Genomic DNA, 13018 nt, shown 5'->3' with positions numbered 1-13018 from the left:
CAGGCTTGTTTTGGCTTTAGCATAGAGAATTGGTATCTGAGTGTTAATTGTGTCATTTTGGCTATAAAACCACATCTTAAAGTTCAAATATATATCACATCAAGTAAAATGTTGCCTGAAATGGAAGAATACGTGCTGATCAGTTTGCAATGTAAAATTTTAGTAAGAATTACTGAGCCTTCAGATGAGCAATATATTTGCATCTAATTTTTTTCCTGTAGCTGCCAAAATGGTATTATCTGGATTGTCCATGCTTTCTTCTTACAAACATCACAGTCGTGATAACACAACACTTTTTGTAAACAATGTCTCCCCAATGCAATAAAATGAAGTTGTTTTTCAGCTGCTTCCATTCCTGTTTCTAAGCTTTTTAGACTGTTTCTAGCTAGAAACAAGTAACAATTTAATACATACCATGCACAGAGGTAATGGACTTTAGTCGTAGCAGGTGGAAAACACTGACTTCCAACAAAAAAGAAGAGGTGGTTGTGTCTGTTGGGTCATGTTCTGTTGGGGCAGCAAGCGTCCCCCTGGGGTGCTGAGCAAGGGCTGTGGAGGCTGAGTGTGCTGCCACTAAGGCTGCCAGGTGCTGCAGCTACAGTGCTTGATACAGCTGCAACTGTTTCTGTGCAGAAAGTGGCAAAAGTTGATAAATACTTTGTGTGCATTGATTATAAAAATGTGGTAATATGTAGATTGGGATTGAAAAAAATTCATAACAAGCATCAGGTTGAAAAAAAAAGAAAAAAACAACCACAAACAAACCGCCAACCTGAACTAGGATAGACAGTGGGGAGGAAAGCAAGAATAATGATTTGCAGTTGTTAGTGCCTTTCCTAGAAGTGAATCAAGTGGCCACCAAGTAACAGCAGAAGGCTGAGCCCAGGAGTGTTAGTTTAAACCCTGGTGCAGGCATGAAATCATGAAGCTACGGAAGGACTCTGTGGAAAGCAAAACATATGCCTGAGCCAAGCAGTAGGAAATGCCCTGTGGTTTCTGAGCTGTACAGGACTATTTCCCTGCTACTCGCCTAGCTGTTAAGAGGTGTGTGCAGTGCTCATTGCTAAAAGCTGGTATGGAATGGGCTGAAAAATGTTAACAACTCAGCTTGCCTCTGGGCTTTACAGGTATGTGTCTCTATATAAAGTGTAAGAGTTACTACCAGGGAATTATTAGGCAATGGGAACATCTGGAAGATGAAAAACAGGAAACTTGGGTTTCTTGCAACACACAACCCAAGCCTTACTTGAGTATTGCAAACTGGAATTTTAGACTGTCTAGTAATGGTGCATTGTAATAGTTGGAATAAATGGTGGAGCCTTTTGGTGTTTGTTTCACTCAGCATTAAAATAGAGCACTGTCAGCAGCAAAGAGCATGACAGAGCTAGAGAGTGGCAACGGCTGGTAGTATGGTTGGGGAAATAAGCAACTTGTAGCAGAAGATGCAAGCATTGTAGGATTCAGTAGCCAAGTATCAGTATTGGTGAATTATTCTTAATGTCAGTATTTTTATAGTTTTAAGATAGTATTCTTTAGGTTTACAAAATTAAGGACGCAAGAAAACATGCAATCTCTTTTTTTTTTTTTTTTTTCCTTGTTTTCTTCTTTTCCCTGGTAATATTAAGGAATCCCAGTTCACTGAGTATGGTTGTTACTTTGTGTGTGCTGCCTGAAGTGAAATAGGTGTGTTGGTAGTTTCCACCAGCATGTTCTGCTAGGTGGGTTTGAGGTGGTGGGCGGGTGTTTTGATGGGTTGGTTGTGTTTTTTCCTTTTTTTATATAAAGAGAAAAAGCTTAGGACATGTAGAAAACAGTGCAATGTGCTGTTAGATGAGATCTTCATAAGCAAAGTTGATACAGCACTGAAAGCCATACTTGCATTTGTTTGGGATAATGAATGCAAAAGGGACCAACGTTTAATTATCTACACACAATGTATTATTTCAGTAACTGTTGAACTTCAGTATGTAACTCAATACAATGGTAAAACAAAAGGTGCAGCAGTGTTATGTTCTGGAGCATGTTAACATAGATCTGCTGCAAATCTAGGGTGCCAGCAGCAGCAGCTGACCCACTTCTCTCCCCTGAAAGGGAAGGGTCTTCAGATGCAATGTTCTCTCTTAGAAAGTAACATATCTATGAAATAAAAATACTTAGGAAATGAGAGGACAGAGTAGAACACAGGAAAAAACCACTGGAGTCTGTCCTTCTATGTTGTACATAGTGTTTGAAATTTACACTAGCACACGTCAATTTGTCAAAGGCTTTCTAGTGTCTGCCACTATGCTTACTTATTTATGCTTTATTATTTTGAATGTCTTCCCAAGAAAGCCGGGGAGGGGTGGGGGGGCGGGGGGGAAGTCCTTTTATTAAATCCAGGAAAAGAGCAGTAGAGTTGATGGGAGATGTATGCTTGGGGAGATTAAATGTAGTTCCCAGCAGAATTCTTCGTGTTTGCATAGGTGCTTCTAAAAACCTTGTGCAACCTGGGTTAAGGATAATGTTAAAGCAATATGGAGTTACTAAAACCAGGGAGTCAGTTCTGGCCTCTAGAACTGGTGATTTGCCCAGGAAAATAGTGCTTATTTTATAGAGAATCATTGCTCCAAGTTCATAGCAGTTTTCCTTGTTTAAGTTTATTCCCTGTTTTGTGTTGACCAAGCTTAACTGGTAGATTCAAAACCAGTATTGCAAATACAACCTGTTAATCATTTAGCTAAAGGATAAAAGACTGATGAAATGTTTCAATTGTTTCCCTGCAGGATCAGCTGAAGCAATGCTTCTCCAGGCAGCCCTCAGGAGCGAAGGACACGGACACGCTTGTGCAGGAGCCCGACAGCCAGTATGGCACCTGGAATGAGCAGCGGCACAGTGGGGACAGGTGAGGCTGAGCAAGGTCCCCTCTGCCATGCGTGCAAGCTTTTCCTTCGTAATGAGAAGAAAAATTTGGGTGTATGTGTGTGACATGGGTGCACATGTATGTTTCTTCTAAAGTTGCATGTTCATTTTCTTTAGTCTATAGGTGTGGAAATGTTTCTTTAATATCTACAAATTGCAATAAGTTTTGAAATGTAAACTCAATCCTCCAGTGAGAATGCAGTATCACCACTTTCATAAGCAATGACAAAACCTGCTTGGACTGGAATAGGTTTAACAAGTCTGCTAGTGATTGAAACACAAGTTAGATGTTATTTTTTTTAGTGCTAAAATGGTAGAAGAGACATGAGAATAACAGTTTTTCTTGAGAAATACACCAAATGGCTTTGATGAGATTAGCAGAGGTAGTAAAACTTCTTTTATTCTTTGTATTTTTATGTTTGTAATTATAGTTAGAAATGTACGTTTTCACATTTAGAAAGTGATAACCTGCTTGTGCCTCTGGTGGGCAGAAGTAGGGTTCTGGGAAGATTTTGCTAAAACTGTCTTGATTTCCTCCCTCTCAGGTAGGTAAGGAAGTGTCTGATTATGATTAGACAGGGTACGCTAACAGTCTTGGGGTTTGTTTTAAATATTTTTATAAATTTGGTCCTCTTCCATACCAATCAGCACTGCCTTTAAGAGCTGTGCTACCAGATGGGCTGAATGGCAAAATCCATTTGAAACGGGTGCTCTGAATGCCAGGCAGCTGCTCCAACAGCAGGATGACACGCAGTGCACTGCCAGATAAATCCTGGGGTACAATGTCCCCGTCTCACTGACTCTGAAGCGTTTTAGTGTGGTGAAATGGAGGATGTAATGGAATGTCAGTTGAATGAAAGATAATATTACTGATGCTTTTTTGTTAGTAAAATGATGTAATGAAATAAACCTGGAGTATTAAGTATGAGGGTTTTTATAATTTACACCTCTTGTGTAAAGTACAGCTCGATCTTTGCTGTTTGAGCCAATATCTGCTCAGTGTAGTATGAAAATAGCATTTTATCTGGGTTTTTTAATGTTATACATGTTGAGATCATACAGCAGACATTAGTGTCAGTTATGTTTGGTGTGTTCTGCACTTGAGAACTGTGTTCTAATAAATATTTTATTGCTTATGAAATCAGGGTAGGTTTCAGCTTGAAGTTCAGTGAACTATGTGACATGCCAACAGTGACATCCAAACCTTCTGTAAAATAACTTTGATTTCAGTATGTTATAGACAGTTTCTGAAATCTGTTTTGTAACAAACGTGCTTGTCTTGGCTCCAAAACAGACAGTGCTGGAATGTTATTTCAAACCTGGAGAATTCTTCCTAATTAGAAAAGCTCCACCTAAAAATTCTGGTTTATTGAAGTATTGAACTCAATCCCCATGTCTTGGAATTTTGTTTCCGCTGTAAGAAATATTTAGTTTTGGGGTTTTTTTTATAGCATGACAATGACAGACACAAATAGTAACTTTGTGGCATTTTGCAACCCCCTTTTTCTGCTTTATTTTGACTTCCAGTTCATTGTCGGGAATGACTGGTATATTCAATTCAGGCACTTGGAAAGGAGTAAGAGTAACATGCTTTTAAACATTAAACTAATAAGGGAAATCTTCCTGGAATATATTGAAACTGCATTTTGTTTGCAGTTTATTTTTTATCAAGTAGAAGGCCTCTGCCAGGACAAGTGCAGGCATTCTCTTCCTCTTGCCATGGGTGATTCGAACACGCCTCTGCATTCGGCCCACAGGCAGGAACTTACAGGATACTCTGATAATTCAACTTTCCTGTTTTGCCTTACTCACTTCCCTTAAGACTTTACGTGTTGTTGTATTCCTCACGCACCCCATACGCCTTTGGGCCACCAGCTGAACCCATGGCTGAGGGAGCGCTGGGAGCAGGGTACCCAGGGAGCAAATGGGAACGCTGCAGCAGTAGGGACAGAACAGTGTCACCAGCCTGCTGGTGGTGTGTTGGAGGAACTTCCAGTTTCTGGCATTTTCCAGTATTTGAGTCGTGGAGTGATTATTTTAGCCCCTTTAGGAGTGTTTCATGAACGCATCAGTGAATGAGCTCCTTCTCTCTGAGAGAGGAAGGGAATTTTAAAATAAAAAGTCATAATGTGGCAACAGGATAAACATGGTCCTGCTCCTAGATAAGCTTCTAAGAAGGTGAAGGAAGGATCATTTTCAGCTAAACTTAATCACTGGTAGAATAAACAGAAGGGGCTGCTCTTGGCTGGTGGCAACAGGCTTTGGCAAATAACTTTTCAGAATGGAAGGAGATGGTTTAATTTGGAGGCATTAATTGGATTTTTCTTAGCTTATCGAAAAGGTTTTATTTTTTTTTTTCTCAAGTGCTTTAGTAAGCTTTTCCAAGTTGACACCATAGAAAATTCTTACTTTTAGATTGCAGCAGTCTTCATAAGGAAAAATGATTCTTTTTTACAGAAAAGGAACCGTGTTTTTAGGTGATGGATATATACAGCTCTGACTTCATAAGATTTTAGTTATTTATTTCTTTAAATTCTTGAAGCTAGGCTACAACAAAGTTTCAGAAACAAAGACCTACTATAGTATCAGCTACCTGTAATAAATGGGAATCTGTAGTTATGGAATACGAAAGGTCATTTCTGAATTGATGTTATTTCTTGTGTGATGCCCTAGGCAAAGTGACAGCTGCCTTTTGATTCTAACTTTTCAGCAGCATAAAAACCAGCATCCCTTTACTTTTTCACTCCTAATTTCATATAATGAAGCAACACATTCTTTATGGCCTCTTCGCACTGTCTTGCTAAAACTAATTAAATTTAATTGCAATTGAAAGTGAAGATTGATCTTAGTATATTGCATATTTGTGATAACCATTCTACTGAAATTTGTGTCCACTACAGGAACGATGATTTTTCAGAGAAGCAAGCATCTGTAAATGACCCCTGTTAAACATTGTTAGTAGCTTACGGATATGCTCATACAACTTGAAATCTTAATGAAGTAATAGAAGATGCACAGTAGCTCTCAGTAATGAGAACTGAAAATATGTTTTAAGTTGCAATATTTGACCATTATTATGAGGGGCGTTTCCCCCCTAATTTGTGGTTCAGATGGAAAGAAGCCACTGTGCATGACAGTGTGTGTACTCAAGTCATGCTTGCCATGTTTGGTGATTAGCTGTGTCACAGTGTTTAATGTGTAACGATGCTGTAATTATGCGAGAACAGTAAAGGAGAATCCATTAGAAAGGTTAGTGAATTACAAACCACTGATCAGTGTAAATTCATGTGTATTTTTCAAATATTCATTTGAAAAACTGCACTGCTGTGTTAGCTGAAGCCCTAAGATGTAGAAGGGGAGAGGCTTTCCAGAGATGTGCAAATCAGACAGGATCCTTTTAATATATATTTTTCATTTCCATGAAAGGTGATAAGCGTGCAGATTGTCGTTCGTCTCTACGTTCTTCCCCATTCTAGTGGATCTGAAGCCTAATGCTGCAGATACCAAATATCATTTGAAGCAAAAATACTAGACAAAAACTTCCCCCTGGAGCTCATTAGTACCAGTTCTTAATTATCCTGGGGCCCACTGCTGAAGGAGGGAAGAAGCATTCACACTACTCATGTGCTGGAAAAACCCTCTGTGCAGCATTTGCTCTGCCAGACTGGAAATTAGAACTGCTGCTTCATAGAAAGTTGTTATTCAACAGTAGACTCCTGAGTGTTTTCCTCCCAAGATTGCTGTCGTTGTGGACTGTACCAAATACTGAGGTCTATTGTTTAAAAACCGTGCATATGTTCATACGTGTTCAGATTTTTTTGGATTTAGAACACTTTACCTAGATATTTGCTCAACAAAGGTGCTTAGTAATAAAAGACTTTTCTTAAGAAGAGGAAAAAACCCATAACTCCTTAAATACTTTTAGAGTTTGGTTTTTAAACTAGGAACTCCTAAAATTAGAAGCAAGACAGCCCTATTTTTACTGACAGTAGAGTCTTACAGTGTTCCCTACAATCTCCTGCTGTTCGAAGGAATGCTCCAACCTATGTGACAAAGGGAGACACACAACTCTATACAGCTTTCAGTCCTGACACTACTTTCTGTTAATCTAGGCAAGGGAAAAATTTCTAGGAATACGCTGGGAGCATCACAGTGCTGGGGTGCAGGTCCTGCTGCCCTCGGTGCTATCCCTGAGGCACCCCGAAAGCTTCTGCTTGTGGAGCCCTGCCTTAGGGTGCCACCTGCTGCCCACCTCCTGAGAGAAAACAACCTGTGGCTGGACGGGCAGCTCTCTCCAAAATATGCCCCAAGATAAAAGAGAAGCTCTTAAGGAAGGAGTTGGTTCAGAGAACCACTTCTGCAGTCAGGTGGGCATATCTCTGGTTAGTTTCCATGCTGTGAACGAGCATGGTGGAGCAGCACAGGGCATTTGTGCTCCAGTCCAGTGACACTGCCTCAGTCTCTCTCCCCTGCAGAGCTTTCTCTAGTGATTTCCAGCCCTGATCTTGCCCTTTTCCAGTCCCCTTCCCTGCCAGTTCACTCTGCATGCTTTAAAGTCACCTACTCTGAGGCCAGCAGACCTCCTGCCTGGCAAGAGTGAATCGATGAGCCCGTAGCACTTCTGCGCGATCACGTTGTTGCTTCCAAACTTCCCAATGGGATATGGGATTGGATCCACCTAAACAAGCAATGTCCTCTCTCCTCTTTCATATCTTGGCAATTGCCATTGACTGGGTTACAGCTGCTTGTGTTCCTTGTCTCTTACAGACCAGAACTAGAGGCAATGAGAGAACCAAAATCTACTACAGCTCAAGTGGAGGAGCTGTTGGTCTTGGGATAGCACCAACGGAGACGCTTCTTTCTGTCGGAACACGAGGGATACAATTCTTTTTTTTTTAAATCCAATGTCTATTAGCATCTAAAAAATGCTTCCAAAGTGTTTAAATGCTCTGCGCTGCTTAAGATGCTTCAGTTTCTTTCCTTGGAGTCATGTGAAACGGAGTTACTCACACCCGGAGCATGAACTGTGTTGCAGGAGCTGCCTGGTGGCCAGGGCCATTCCCATTGCACTCGCATTTTCTTCAGGTCCAGATGTGTATATGCAGTCTTCTTGTGTTTCAGAAAGTGTGCACACAACTTTTGCATCTACATATATTAAAAAATTACATACTATATGTTATTATTTACAATAGATTAATATTAATTAGGTATAATACATCTCAAAAATATATATATGTGTCTCTGTGTGTATATATATATATGTGTGCCTTCCTAGGGAAAAGGTGGGAACGTGAACAACAGAGGTGTTTGTAAGGATTGTTCTTGAAAGACCTGCAAGTAGCTTGTAGTGTTCTGCAGGAATTCACTTACAGTAAAAGAGTATTTATTGTTTCATATTTATACATATTTAAGATAGTTTTGGATGAGCACAGAGAAGAATCTTTGAACGGTTACTCTTTGTCTGAGGCCTGCAAACAGGGTATTACCCTTCACAGTGTTTTCAAGTGTATACAGTGCCAAAGTGTAAGGTCTGCTGATGCGTATGTCAAATGGGCAAATTGCTTAGGGCTTTTAAGCAGTTTGCTCTTTCCCTCATCTCATTCACATGCATGCGTTTGAAGGGGCCTTTGTGCTTGGGAAAAGAAACCCCGAGCAATAAAAGCATATTGCAATCAAATTATTACAATTTATCTGCATACTTGCATTATTTGATACGCTGTAAATCCATATGGGTAAAAAGCTGTGCTAATGAAAGTGATCTGCACCCTTGCTGTTGGTACCCGCTGCCTCCAAAGATGCCTTTGTTACTTGTAGCCATAGCTTCAGTTCTACTTTTATTTATCGTCTGCGTGATCCCAACTATCCTTGCATGTATTTCCTTACCCTGAAGTCTCATAAATTTCATTTTCTTAATTTACAGCTTTGTGCCCGAATCTCCTTCCTTGGAAAATGATGTTATTTCAACGAGAAAGCAACCCCCAAATAGCCACCCATCTTCACTGTCCTCTCAAACGGAACCTGCCTCCCTGGTAGATCACCATGACATCTCAAAAGACCAAAGGAGCATAAGTTTTGACCGTTCCAGCACTGACATAGACTCTACTGACGGGACTGATTTACCTCCTCCAGGAGACGCCTACCCTGATGAAAAGACCACTGATTTCTCTTTCATTGATGTAAGTTACCATAATGGGAAACGTAAGTTCTCTTTCTATGTTAACTGTATTGTTACCTGTGTTAATCACTGTGAAGCAGTATCTTCTGGAAACTTTGCACTCAATCTTCCTCTGCCTTTTCTTTATCACATTGAATTTTCCCAACTGACTTCCTGCCTGAAAATTTTAAGATCAAAGCTACAAAGTTTTTCTAGTTCCTGTAACACTTAGGTTCTGAGAGACTGCAAAAAGCTATGGGCCTTGGATAGTGTCTGCCAGTCGCTTGGTAAAACTGCTGGTTTTCTTATAGCTCGCTGAGGAGCAGAATGCAAGGAGTTAAATGGCTTTATGAACATTGGGAACATAATTAAATGACACAAATACCTAGTGACTGCTGTGCTATCAGCCAAGCAGCTTTAAGGCTATAAAGACATTTCCTGTTGTTTCTCTTATTCACGATTGGTCTCTTTCTGTAGTAGCTTACAACTACATTTTAAAGGAATTTTTCATACTTAATCTTGTGGCTGTAAGAAAAGTCATTTTTGGCCATACACAGTTAATGAGGCTTAGTGTTCTTTGAAAGCACCGATGCAACTGTAGTTTTTCAGTACAGCTCCCAGGAAGTACTGGATTTTCTTTAGTAAGAGTTGGTGCACCTTTTTTTATTATACAGTATCTAATGGCAGATATATTGGTAAGTGCAAGATTCCCAACTTGAAGGCATTGTGCAGCTGCTAGGAAGGTCTTGGTTGCACTGCCTTGCTTGTCAAAGTGCCATCACACCTTCTGAACTGAGTAGACTGCTCTGTAAAATGTAGGAAGGATGCAAGCAGGTTTGTGCTGGAGGCAGTTTGATCTGGTGCGGCAGAATTGACTGTTAAAATCACAGCTGCTTCCTGCGTAGGCTGTGCGAAAGTGCCTCCAGCCAGCTCTGTTCTCTGCTGGTGTTGCCATCCGTGGGGAGCTGCAGAAACCAGTGTTTTGCCAAAGTAGGTGCTGCTCTCGTCTTCCAGCCCACCCCAGCTCTGAAGCAGAGGCCATGTTCCGTGATCCATTGCTTTGAGATCTCTAATCACATGTGCCTTGGCCATGGTAGCAGTTCCTAACGCTTTGGCAGAATATCCCAAGTGCACTTTTTGCTCTGTAAAGAAAGTGTTAGTCACTCATAACAGCACGGATGGTGGTTAGTCTCTGTCTGTCAGTGGTTCTGCAGGTAGTGGAGATGGTCCTACGTGGTACTGTTCCCTGGACGGCTAGGGGTGTCTCTTTAAAACACGAATAGCTACAAGTACAGGTGGCAATACGCTGCTTTAATCGGTAGTTTTTCTGACCTGAAATCTCTTGAAAAGAGACAAAACCACGTCTTCTGAAGAGAAACAGGAGGCTCAGTACTGATTACAGGCAAGTCTCTAACAAGTTGCTTTAAATAAATAAATTACGGCTCTTTCTTTTGCTCTCTAAATGTTACTACCTTACCGTCAAGCACAGAGGTGCATGTGTGTGTTTCTGAGTGGTATGACACTTAACTTGCAGTCTCCTTGTTGCTGATGAGTGGCTTGAAATTACTGTAGATGCAACCCTTCAGAACAATGAAATTACAGCACTCTACTACAAGAGAATTTTGTGTAGTTGCTCTTTTTAGATCCTAGTCGTCTTACTGGCCCTCAGCTGTTACTAGCTAGTAAGGCCTCTTCTTCTTCTATTCTTAAAATACACCAGGAACCAAAATCCAATTTATTGCAGTTATTTTTTATTAATTTAGTGAAAACAATTCATGTAGTTCAGACATCCACAGCCAAGAGAGATCAAAGAACCAGCACTCCACCTAGTTAGCCACAATGTAGCATATCCTCATCATAAATTCTCTTTAATATAGCTTTAAGTAACTACAAGAATAATAATCAGGCAAATATATATAGCTTAATTAAACTGAATGGGTTAATGTGTTAAAGTAGGTTGGGAAATCATTATAGAGGAGATGGCTTCTTTTCAGGCTGGTTGAAAGTAAAGACTTTGTTTCTTTTTATAGCAAACCACTATTCTGGACTCCAGTGCACTGAAAACTCGTGTACAGCTCAGCAAAAAGAGACGCCGCCGGGCTCCTATTTCCCACTCTCTTAGAAGAAGCAGAGGGCTGGAGTTTGAAAACAGATTTTCTCTGACAGAAGAACCAGATAATACCTGGATGTTTAAAGATTCCACAGGTATCCCTCAACTCTCTGAAACAATTAGCAGTAATTGACTTGGTTGTAAGGGCAGGAATTTCTAAACAGTGTAACATACCTGAAGTTGCATCAAGGTTTAACAGCAGCTTCCTTTTCTCACCTCTGGGTGATCCTTTAAGTCAGGTCTTCCCTTCCATTTTTTGGAGCCTTTGGAGTGAGGGAAGCCACAGCAGCCAGACCTGCAGAAGACCAGGGTGAAGGAGAGCTTTGATTCAGTTTCCCTTAGTTTCTGGCTGCTGACTTAAGAGAATTTTGCTCACTGAGAAAATACTGAGTTTAGAAACTGCTGCGGTAGGATGCACATTCTTTATATCTAGACCTGTGGTTGCCTGGTAAGAGCAACTGTAATTGTTCATATTCTACAAGCACTCATAAATATTCTTTCTTTCTAGCATCTATAAGCACTATAGGACTAAAGAGGCCTAGTTAAGGATAAATCAACTCCTTAATTCATTCTATGAAAAATGTCCCCCCTCCTGGCCTGTCCTATTACTTAGGATGCAATAAGGAAATGCATCAGACATCGAAAATCCTTGCTTGTGGAAGTGAATGAATGGCTTATTGCACGCGCTCGTTATAGATCCGTGATTTTGCAGCATTACAGTGCTATGGTGATAGATGCTGCAGATATCCTTTAGATATTCCCTGAGTGGAGGAATTATTGGTGTTGCAGCCTGTTCTTTAGAGAGGCTGGTGATATTTTTGTAGCTGAGGGGACCTATTTAAAAAGTCAGTTTTGTGACCCACAGTTTCAGCTTTCCCTTAAAGCCTGTGAATACAGGAAAGAAAATGTGATCAAACTGATCTCTTCTATAGCCTCCTAATGAATGGAAAGACTGTTGTCTGTGTGATGGTTACTTTGGTGTGGGTTTAACAGACCTAAAAAATTTTGAAGGCTTTCCTTGATAAGAAGTGCTGTTCTGGAAGCTGACATGTAGTTAGCGCCTTCCCTTGGGTGTGCAGACTTCGGCTCCTCAGCCTTTTGGAATCAAAGCCCTGCTTTGAGCGGGAGGTAGACCTGATGACTTCAGATGTTTCTCTGCCAGTTCTAAATCAATCTCATGTCCTGTGATCAACAGAGACATTTAGAAGCATCAACATTCATGAAATTAGGAGTACCTTCTGCTCCCTCATCTCTGTCAGCAAGAAATCTTTCTAGTGCTGTGTACTTAGTATGTTTGTTGCTTTGATCTCTGTTGAAGCATTGAACTCAGTCCTGTGGTGTGTTAATATTACTCTTAATGTGTTTCTGAATGGAAGAAGAGATCTAGAACAAGGTGCAGATGAAAAGCCTGCTAATTCCAAACCCCCCCCACCCCCAATCCCGCTTTTTTTTTTTTTTTTAAACAATTAGAAGAGAAGAAAACTACGCAACAGGAAGATACTGACGAGGAAGAAAAGATACAGCATACTGTGAGATCATCGTCTGTACAAGCACAGAGACTTCCCGTATTTCCAGGAATAGACCACTCTGTTCTCAAGGTGAACACAGGCAGAGCGTGTCAGATAAGAGTTAAACGGTTTCAGTAGCTGCAGATGATATCTAGGAATAGAGCTAGGAAGTTTTGCTGAAGATGACAATGTTGTTGTTGTGGGGCCGGTGCGAGGGCAGGGGGCATATGTGTAGAAAACCCTCACAGTTATGTTACTCACTTTTAACTGTTGGCTAGAAATACTAAGTGATTTGGGGAAAAAAAACAGCTTTGCAATAGCAAGCATGCTTTCAAAAAAAAAGAATCC

At 40.6% G+C, this 13018-nt stretch overlaps 1 protein-coding gene across 5 annotated transcripts in view; it reads left to right on the top strand.

Annotated features, from left to right (window-relative positions):
- The window catches only part of KIAA1671 (KIAA1671 ortholog), an 87261-nt gene that overhangs the window by 70609 nt on the left and 3634 nt on the right, over positions 1-13018 (top strand). For all 5 annotated transcript variants that reach the window (XM_055795039.1, XM_027776933.2, XM_027776932.2 and 2 more), the window contains 4 exons: positions 2763-2881; positions 8819-9074; positions 11083-11257; positions 12633-12760. In XM_055795039.1, coding sequence (XP_055651014.1) covers positions 2763-2881; positions 8819-9074; positions 11083-11257; positions 12633-12760 — 678 coding nt within the window. The remainder of the gene's footprint in view (positions 1-2762; positions 2882-8818; positions 9075-11082; positions 11258-12632; positions 12761-13018) is intronic.

The sequence above is a fragment of the Falco peregrinus genome, chromosome 2, assembly GCF_023634155.1.
Source record: "Falco peregrinus isolate bFalPer1 chromosome 2, bFalPer1.pri, whole genome shotgun sequence".
Classification (NCBI taxonomy): Eukaryota; Metazoa; Chordata; class Aves; order Falconiformes; family Falconidae; genus Falco; species Falco peregrinus.
The sequence above is the reverse complement of the archived record's forward strand: the minus strand, read 5'-3'. Positions and strand labels throughout refer to the sequence as shown.